This window comes from Stegastes partitus, unplaced genomic scaffold, assembly GCF_000690725.1.
Source record: "Stegastes partitus isolate 25-593 unplaced genomic scaffold, Stegastes_partitus-1.0.2 Scaffold359, whole genome shotgun sequence".
Classification (NCBI taxonomy): Eukaryota; Metazoa; Chordata; class Actinopteri; family Pomacentridae; genus Stegastes; species Stegastes partitus.
This window is the reverse complement of record NW_007578090.1, coordinates 94,173-103,879: the sequence shown is the minus strand read 5'-3', so window position 1 is coordinate 103,879 and position 9,707 is coordinate 94,173. Positions and strand designations below refer to the sequence as shown.

General features: G+C 42.4%; 1 protein-coding gene across 2 annotated transcripts in view; it reads right to left on the bottom strand.

Annotated features, from left to right (window-relative positions):
- The window catches only part of reep2 (receptor accessory protein 2), a 24,019-nt gene extending 15,194 nt beyond the window's left edge, over positions 1–8,825 (bottom strand). For both annotated transcript variants that reach the window (XR_520295.1, XM_008284440.1), the window contains exons 1-5: positions 8,549–8,825; positions 6,458–6,530; positions 2,013–2,089; positions 1,572–1,692; positions 1,276–1,389 (exon numbers count right to left, since the gene is read on the bottom strand). Coding sequence is in view for 1 of the 2 variants with exons in the window: in XM_008284440.1 (XP_008282662.1) it covers positions 1,276–1,389; positions 1,572–1,692; positions 2,013–2,089; positions 6,458–6,530; positions 8,549–8,580 (417 nt within the window). In the remaining variant the exon portion in view is untranslated. The remainder of the gene's footprint in view (positions 1–1,275; positions 1,390–1,571; positions 1,693–2,012; positions 2,090–6,457; positions 6,531–8,548) is intronic.
- Positions 8,826–9,707: the final 882 nt, after the last annotated feature.

Sequence of the window (9,707 nt, the reverse complement as noted above, 5' to 3'; positions counted from 1 at the left end):
AAACAGTTTTCCATATTTTGTTCAGATGCAACAAATAATTTAGAAAGTAATCAGCACATTAATCAATAATTAAAGTATGCAGCCCAACAGATGACAGAGGGAAATTGAAAACACCTCACAAATCAGACAAACAAGTCTGCAGTCACCTCAGTTTTCCTCCATAGCAGAGTTGAAATGAGCATTATTTTATGTTTAGCAGAGGTTTGCAGTCAACTTGCGAGGAGAAATGCAAAACATGATCTAAATGGTCACTTGAGAGTCATTTCAAACACATTTTAACATCAGTAGGGAACTCAGATACAATATCTAAGATGATAAATCTGAACGGGACTATAATCATAAGACAATCTAGAACTGAAGTAACACACCACTCAAAATGCTGAAGTAAAGAAGTAATAGATTTGTCAGTCTTATTTAAAAGTCCATTCCCTTTCTGTCAGTATGTTAAAGCTTTTTGTGAATGCAAACAGTCTGTGTTATGTTTTAAAGCTGAAAATTGACACCAAAGTCAGTTTCTTCTTCCACAGAAAACACTGGTGCTTCTCTGCCTGAAATGCCTTGTTTCTAGACCAGATTTTTTCTGTGTTACTGATTCATGTAACACCTTTGGCTAAGGCCTGCCTGGCAACAAAGAATGAGCAGCTTCCTTAAAGTCCAGCCACAGGCAAAGCACAACCAAAGGTTCTAGTGTTGGCTGCAAGAATTTTCATGCAATCCTGGCTTCCAAAAGAGTTGAAGATCCAGTGGATTGTTTTTTATTTTCAATGGCAATGCACCCGCAACACTGGGAAAATCCTTATTATTAGCACGTCGTGTGGCTAATGCTACCATTGGCTGAGGTCAGAGCTACGTCAAAATAGTAAACCTGAGGGATATTATTGCACAAAAACATCATGCATTGTGAAACACTTCTGCAGCCGTCTTCGCATTCTGGATGTGATTCTGGTTGAAACGTGTACGGATGAACTCAGGGGTTTGTTATAAATTCAAGAATACAGTGCGTAAACCAACAGCCCCTTATTTTTGTTGGGCCACCTCAATAGTCAGACCAGACTGAACTTTTCAGAGGGGGGCCTAAAAGAGACGGGAGCTACAGAAGCTAGTGAAGAGAGGTGCTGCAAACATTTAAGCATAAGAAAAATAATGTGTTTTTGAATATTAAAGTATGTAAACCTGTTCTAGTAGACCTGAAGTATGACCACAATACATGAAACTGTAAATGTGAACAATACAGCCTATTTGAATCATAATGGTATCACAGAGCACACAGCTCACCTTGGTGGCTGCAGTGACGGCAGCATTAGCAGCCAGGTTGAGACCCCGCTTTCCGAACCTCATCATGGTCTCATAGCTCCTGTCTTTGGCCTGTGCTATGTATTCGTCTATCTCCTACAGCACACAAGAACAGTTAAGGGGGAGAAGTGAAGGACAACAATATATGGCATCAGAATAAAGAAAAAGGGGGAAATTGGATGAAAAAAAAAAACAAATCGGAACACTTTAATGTGCACGCACACACCAGTTTACATTTGCAAGACTGACTTTGTCCCTTAAACGGGCACAGTTCCTACCTTCTCTTTGTTGGACAAGGTTGGGTGGACAAACTTGCGGTAGAGGACGCTGGAGCCCTTGGTGTATGGGGACAGGAGCCAGATCACAAAAGCAATCTTTAGCTCAAAGTAAAATGGAAACCTGGGGAATAAAACGCAGAGAAACACATCAGGAGAGAGGAAAAGGGAAACATAAAGGCTCTAAGGAAGGTGTAGATGCTTGAGTCATAAACAGAGAGAAACAAGAGAAAAGAAGATCTAAGTGTACAAGATGCATTTTAGGATTCTAAGGTAAAACAAAAAAAGGGATTCTTGTATTACAAACATCAAAAGCATTTAGATACACACATGAAGACATCTATTGATTTCATAACAGCTGTTTTTTTGTATTTTATGTTATTTTTTGTAATCACAAGGCGGTGGGTCACGGGGGGTCGTGATCACCAGCAGCTCCTGACTCACCATGATAGGAGCAGGTCTGTGGCCGTCTCTGCTGTCGTGAACAACGCAAATACTATCCAGTACATCATCCACTTTACCTGGACACACACATACAGAGGCACAGAGAGAGAAAATCGTATAAATAGCACATGAAAACACACAGCAATCCCGTGCACACGTGCTGAGACACGTGGCGCTAAACAGAAGCTATGCACACACACATGCCGATGCAGAAGCGTAACATATGTCCCAGTCCGTCCGCATCACATCAGTATGCATGGTTAAATCTGCGAGACGGAGGAAAATGTGGGACATCGTCTAAATTGTGCCACAAACTTTGAGGCAAAATTAGTCTGGGAACCAATATCAAACAGCACAGATTTAGCAGAGACACGTGAAAAATCCAACATATAGGTGCATCAGTTCTAAGAATAGCACTGCATGGTGCTGTGTGTTTAAAGGTGTTAACAGACCACTAACAGCTGTATGGACACGCGTGATGCTGAATCCTTCGACTCATTAGAAACGAGCCAAACAACATGAAAGAAGGGAATGAAAACATCAGCTCTAAAAATGGCGTCCCCCCCCCCCCCTTCCCGACTCTCTCCTTCCCTTTTCCTCCTCCCCTTATTCGTTCCTTCTGTGGCCGTCTGCTCCAGCAGCGACAGAGAGGGTGGGTTGCCATGGTAACCTGCCAGGAGGAGACTGCTCTCCAGTGCAAATCTAGGCTGAGAGCCAGAGCGCCGCTGTCTCCTCCTCCTCCTCCTGGAGCCCCTCTATCCGTTTCTTACTCACACCATGCAGCGATGAGGTAAGCAGGAGGGACCCCATTTAGCTGATGCGACTCGCAGCCAAAGTCGGACTGCTTTTTATTCTGGTTTCCACGAACAACACTGGCTACCCCATCTTGAACTGGTGACCACTTTATTTGTTGTGTAATTCAAAGATGTTCCCACTTTACAGCTTGCATCTTACAGATGTCCCCCCACCTCAATGTGGACTGCTTTAAAACGTCGACAGTGAAGAACAAGGGTTGGACATACATGTAACAGAGCTTGCATTTAAACTACGAAGGTATCAAGGGACTGGGTAGCTTCAGCAACGCCAAAATTACATCTTCCAATTGAACTTTCTGACGAACTAATCATCCATGAAGTGCTGTTATAAAAGGAATTTAAACCAAATCAAGCTGAAAATCATGACATGTCTGTTTTTGAAATCATGTTATTCTACACATAGCATTTGACAAATTTACCAAAAAATTAACAAAAACAATCCTTTTATGCTAACCTTGGTACAACTATGAAGCCACGAGTGACTCAGCAGTGACCAGCAGTCACATGATAAAAAAATAAATAAATAAAAAATTGTAGGGACTTTGAAGCTGCAGTGGGCTGAACTGCAGGCTGTGTTTATGGCAAGAGAGGAGCGGTATGGAATCAATTTAACAATGTAAATAATAAAACATCTACAGCGTGTAGCGTCACCACTTCTTGACAATACTGGTAACATTTATGAGCACTTAAGAAAATGTCGTGCATATGAATTTCAGGGTTTTTTTTTCTATTTTTGTAACATAAATAATCTAAGAACTTTCCTTTTTTTTTTTTACGATTTATGGCATTATTGTATAGAACATGTTTTTTTTTTTTTAGTTCTCTCTACATCTAGCTACGGTGGTTCCATTTCCATAGAAATGCTGATAATGAGATTGCAGTGAAAAATTTGATCAGCGAGTAAAAATGTCAACAAAAAAAAAAAACACTCAGCAACCTCACCCTAAAGGTTCAGAGGGTGAACCTCGCTTTGGATGTTAGTTTTGGTCCAAATGCTCATGAGATCAGTTTCTTGGCTCCCAACGTTTTGGTTCGTTTCCTTTTATACAATGCAATGCCACATCACATATTTAACATGTTTTCTTTTGTTTGTTTTTTTTAAATATAGTTTTGGGGCTTTTTTGCCTTTATTTAGAGCAGTAGAGATAGACAGGAAAGGGAGGAGAAGAATGGGGAGAGACCTGCAGCAAAGAATCATGAGCGGGAGTCGAACCTACGACCGCTGTGTCTGGGAACTATATCCCCTGTTCATGGGTCGCCCGCTCAACTAGGTGAGCTATAGGGGCACCCATTTAATGCATTTTTGAGTCACAAGTGTTTCAAACAAAGTGATTTCCACTTTTGAAATAGGAAATATAAATATTTTTAGGCCCGAACAGGTAAAACCTTTACCATTTCAAAAGATATGTCCAAGTGTCTTGTACCAAAGAAATGCAGTGGAAGCTAAAAGTACAAGAACACACTGAAAATCTGTCACACCTTCATGGAAAATAATTACAAATAATTAAAGAATTTGAGGATTTAGAATCACTTTAACCACTAGAAATAAGATTTTGCACTATTTCTGGATCAGCAGTCCAATAGAAGAACATTTGTGGCGCTGACGTCTACAAACAGAAAAGATTTCTTTCAGTTGTATCGTTCCACTGAAGCAGTTTGCCGATGACACTTCGTCAGGATTCTCATCAGAGGAAATCAACGAGCAGCCATTGTTTGCCTGTAATTTTTCCAGAACACTGCTCACTAAGTAGCAGTGTGAGACTGGAAAACATGGCACCAGAACTAAGAGAAAGCATCCGAAAACAAACATAGCTATTCGAAGCAAAGAGGAGCTTTCTCAGCATCAAACCACAACTAGAATGACAATCCCTAAGTAGGCAGGGCAAAGCTAGAAACTGCTCTGTAGAAACAGTTGTATCCAAAGATCCAAAGCACGAGCAGACAGAACAGGAGTGCCCACACCATTCAGATTAACACATCAAGGTTTGTTCAATGGCAGACAGAAAAGAAACTTTATTTAAACTTTAATTTGTAAAATAAATAAAAGACTTCTAATCAGTGAGAGTCCTGCCAAAACAAAAAAAAAAAGCTGTCGGGTAGGTTAGGTTAGCTGGGCAAAGACGTACCAGCATTAAACAGTGGATGACTTAGAGTCCTATTTACCGTATATATCAAAGTGTGAGATTTATGGCAGTGTACGTGAGGAGATAAATATGTCTGGGCAGATTCGCAGTCATCCAGGTCATGGGAATCCTGAAAGCTTCAGTACAAAAGCAACTGGACCGAAGAGGTCAGAACTTGCAGAAGCCTCTTGGACGAGAAGTAAAGCACAGTGAAGGACCTAAAAGAGAAGTCCAGCTGCTTTTTACTGACGTCCTTAGGATTAAGGAGAGAACCAGGAGAGAGAATGAAACCAGAGTATCAAACCTACAGTGAAGCACGGCACGAGGAACCTTTATTTCTGCAGCTGTTTTGCCGACTCTGCTACTGGATTTGGACACCTGCACTGAATAGACTCCACCCTGACCGAGGAGAAGTAGCCCTCCATTCTTCAGAGACATGCTCCACCTTCTGATTTGCATCTTTGGGGAGAAGGATTTATGCATCAGCAGGATAATAATGATCCCAAACACAAAGCTCAGCGAGAAATATTTGAAGATCAACGAGTGCTGACTTTCCTCCAATCACCTGAACTCAGCTCCATTGAACATCTAACATTTCAAGAAGCTGTGATTCAAGATCAGATGATGATGGGATAACATGGTTTATCAGTCCACACAGCGCTGCTGCTAACAATGAAACAAAAAGGGCAGACCAACATTTTTCAACATTTCACTCAAACTGTTGAGCTCATATTATCTTTTCTAGTGAAACACCTGTGTTTTAGATTCGAAACAAATGTAAAAAAACAAAATAACGGTCTTCTTCTGGTGTTCGATCACACTCCTGACACATGGGAACGAGATGACGCAGTTGGGTTTTCGCAATCTGCAACACGGCATGAGCATTCAGTCATTAGAAGGTGCAGGCATGCACATTTTTTGTACTCCTTGCAGGTGTTAAGACAAAAATGATCTGCTCAAACAAAGGAGAGGAGGCCTACACTACTGTCTTGCTTCATGAGTTTTAAAGTTAAAACCCTGTCATGTGCATTTATGTAGAACAAAGGAACCATTAGGAAGAGTTAGGAACAAGACAATGTGCAGGTATTTCATCTTTCAGTGTTGTTATGGTGCCTCAGCGACCTGGTTTCATGAAGGTTAGTGTGCCCTAATTAAGCTGCCCTGCCATGCTTCTAATCTTGTCTGGGAGACCCGGATCATTATCAAACTTGCCAAGTGACATTGTTCAAAGAAACAAAAACAGTCAATGCTGCCATCATTAAAACAGAAATTAGTCTCAGTAATTAACGTGCGTCTACCGATGAAACAATGTCAGGCGTTTCTCTGACCTACATTCGAACCAGCGTGCTTCACTTTACTATCCTTCTCAGCACATAAATTTAAAACTTAACACGTTTGAGTAAAAATAGCTGGAATCAGCCCTGAGCCAAACATCCCAAAAATCTAACAGAGCAGACAGGGGTCAAAAACAGTCTGCTGAGATTTAGTAACCAGAGGTGATACTCACATATTCCTTCACATTCTTCGTTTTGACAGCCTTGTATGAGGAGTACGCCGGGTAGAGTGTCCCAAAGGCAAGGCTGCAACAAGCAGAGGAGCAGAGAGGTTTGGGTCAGAGGAAGGAGACTCAGCTTAGAGAACAAGGCCTCTGGGCGTTCACTCCGACACCTCCTGCAGATTAGCCATGCTTGCCCTGAGCTTATGTAAACACAAGCAGCTAATATTGTCAAGTTCTGTATTGTCAAACTAATTATACGTAAACAGAGTCAGCCTCTAAATGGTTTTGAATCGAGTGTTGATGCCACAGAAGAGAACTGACGGGCAGTGACTTGTCAAAACACACTGGCCTGATGATCAGAGCAAACAACATAATGGAGATGGTGTAGTCAGGAAGACTGCAGCGAGATAAAGTGGAAAAACACACAGAAGTCTGCCCGGGGTGGGTCACCATGTGTTCCGTCCTCGTGCAGATTGGGACACTAAGCACACAGAGCCGTGTTTTTGATGTGCATTTGGTTCCATCCTCTGCCACCATGCTGATTTGTGCTGATGTGACAGGATACTGAATGCTGAGTGAGAGGACGGCAGGGAGAATACAGTTCAGAAAGTCAGTCTGAATGCATGCTTACAGGGGAAATGAGCGGAGCATTTATCTAAACTTAAGGTTCCACCGTTTATAACACAGACATTCTCGAGGAGACCTGTGCTCCCAGATGTTGGTAGCCTAAGAATATCTATTATTTTTCTCAGCATTCAAGTAGGTCTTCTGTCCCAGTAAATGTCTGAACTGCTCAGTCATGTGTGCAGTGCCTCCCAGCTCTGTACAGTAAGCTGAGCTGACTCGTAGCAGGCCTCTAGGCCTGTAGACTCCCTCAACAGACGCCCTGTGCCTCTCTGTGGCCACATCTCAAGTTTTGTTCAGAGTGCGAAGCCATCCAGTCCTTTCATTTAGACTTGGAGACATCAAGCATATGGTGATTTGAGTTACAATGCTTGTTCCTGTTTTCAGGTTAGGACAAATAATTTTTTTTGCAAAATAAAACAATAATAAGAATAAAAACAGGCTAATTACGAGGAAGCTGCATTTCAAAGCACACAGTAAAGATGAGAAATGGTTGGCCTCACGTCTGATATGCAGCCACTAGTATGATGTATATCCAGTCACACGGTTTGCCTCCAATCGACGCATGACTACCTGAGGTGCAGTGAAGTGGAAGAGCCAGCTGGAAGCCACTAAAAGTAACACTTTGCCAATGTTATCCTCTGATTATGTAATCCATGCAAGCACAGTATTTATAGGGATGAAACACCAGCTACATTTGTACACCTGGGCCTGATTCGGACCACGATAGTTCTGTCTGAGGAATAAGTACAGTCTGAGTGAATCACTGACAAACAGGTGCGGTCAGGTGACACAACATCATGCTGAAAAGAAACCTGTCACAGTCAAATGCAGCACTGTCTGGGACTGGGATGATGACAGCTGCTGGCTTTGGTTGAGTCATTGCTGGGATGTGGTGTGTGTGTGTGTGTGTACAGGTGGAATCTGAGGCCTGAGCTGCTGCTGACACTGCTCCTATGATCACAGCAAGAGATCTGTCTCTAAAACACACCAGTCATTATCGGTCAGTCGAGGATGCACACACGCATCCCTCACCACATTTTACCAGCTCATGTTACCATGTGGTGCTGAAATGCTCCGTGTGATTTTTTTTTTTTTTTTTTTAAAGGCCATGGCAGGCAGTTAGGAGTCTGTTCACTTGTCTGCAAGCGAGGCAGGCATATTAAGCAGGCTGAATAATGTGGTTAGCTAAAGCTGCCAACACAGTGTCCGTCAGGTGGATACGGTTACTAGCTAGCCAGCATATGTTAGCTACCAGCGGCTAGCAAGCGCTGGATGCAGATTGTGCTGCATCATTGTGTTAATTAGAGAAACGGAGCTGCTGTTTTGTGTGCACACCTGGCTAAACACCACGTTAAGCACAGTATACTTGTGCATTGCCGAAGTGTGACTGTACGCGGACGGAAAATGGATGACAGCCTAGCTAGTGAGGACAGCTGATGAATGGAGGCTAACGGTTGAACAGCCGCTACTCACACAACTATCCTCGAAATGATCCAGGATACCATCTTGCTGGAGCCTTCTCCGCTTCTAGGAAATGTAAGTCGGCTAGCAGAACGGGCTAGGTGCCCCCCATTCCCCCTTGCAGGACGCTGTTGTGTTCCGTGGTGAGCCGGCCCGGTGTCTGCCGAGCCGAGCCGAGCCGAGCCGAGCGGAGCGGAGCTGTCAGGTAACGGCAGCTGTGGATGTTCTCTGCAGTGTGAAGCTCCGAGCTGGTCCGATCTGTGCTGCTGGAAACACTGTCTCTTAAAGGGCCACGGTCATCCTGGTAAATGTGTTGTTTTAACTTTGGAAAAAAAAAAAAAGTGTCTCATGATGCTGTGACAGGATCAGTTGTGCCAAAAACAGCAAATATGACCTGCCTTTTCTCCCAATAACGTTTTGACTGGAATAAGGGCTTCAATTCATTGCTGATTTTATTTTATTTTTTTTAAGTGTTGACTATCAATTGAGTTGACCACGTGTAAAATATATATATATATATATAAAAGGGCTTCTGGACAATACTAGTGAAGCACGATATTTGGCCGATACCGATGTGGTCGCCGATATATTGTGCATCCCTAGATAAAACTTAATAAAGAAAAAAAAAGAAGAAAGAAAATGAAAAATAAAAAAAAAGTGGGGTCAATGCTTGAAGGGCCATAACTTGAGAAATAATGCAGAAGGAGTCCTGAAATTGTGCAGGCTCATTGACATGTACATATGATCATCAGTGGTTATCTTATGCTGCATACATGGGCATGACAGGGTTCTAACCTTGAAACTGAAACATTGTCATGAAACAAGACAGTAGTACAGGCCTCCTCTTATTTGTGTGAGCAGATCATTTTTATCTTAACACCTGCAAAGAGTATAAAAATGCTCACGGCAAAAACCCAACTGCATCATCTCTTCTCAAAGGTGTCATGAATGTGATCGAACACTAGAAGATTAGAGTGTGGAGACAATTTTAAAAAGATATATACACATATATATATATATATACGTATACAGAAGCACCAAATGTCTGACACCAAGAGTGAAAATAGTTCTATTTCTTTGCATTTGTTTTGAATTGATGCCAATGCACTGTTGCCTCGCAGCAAGAAGGTCGCCGGTTCGCATCCAGGTGGGGGCACCGGGATCTTTCTGC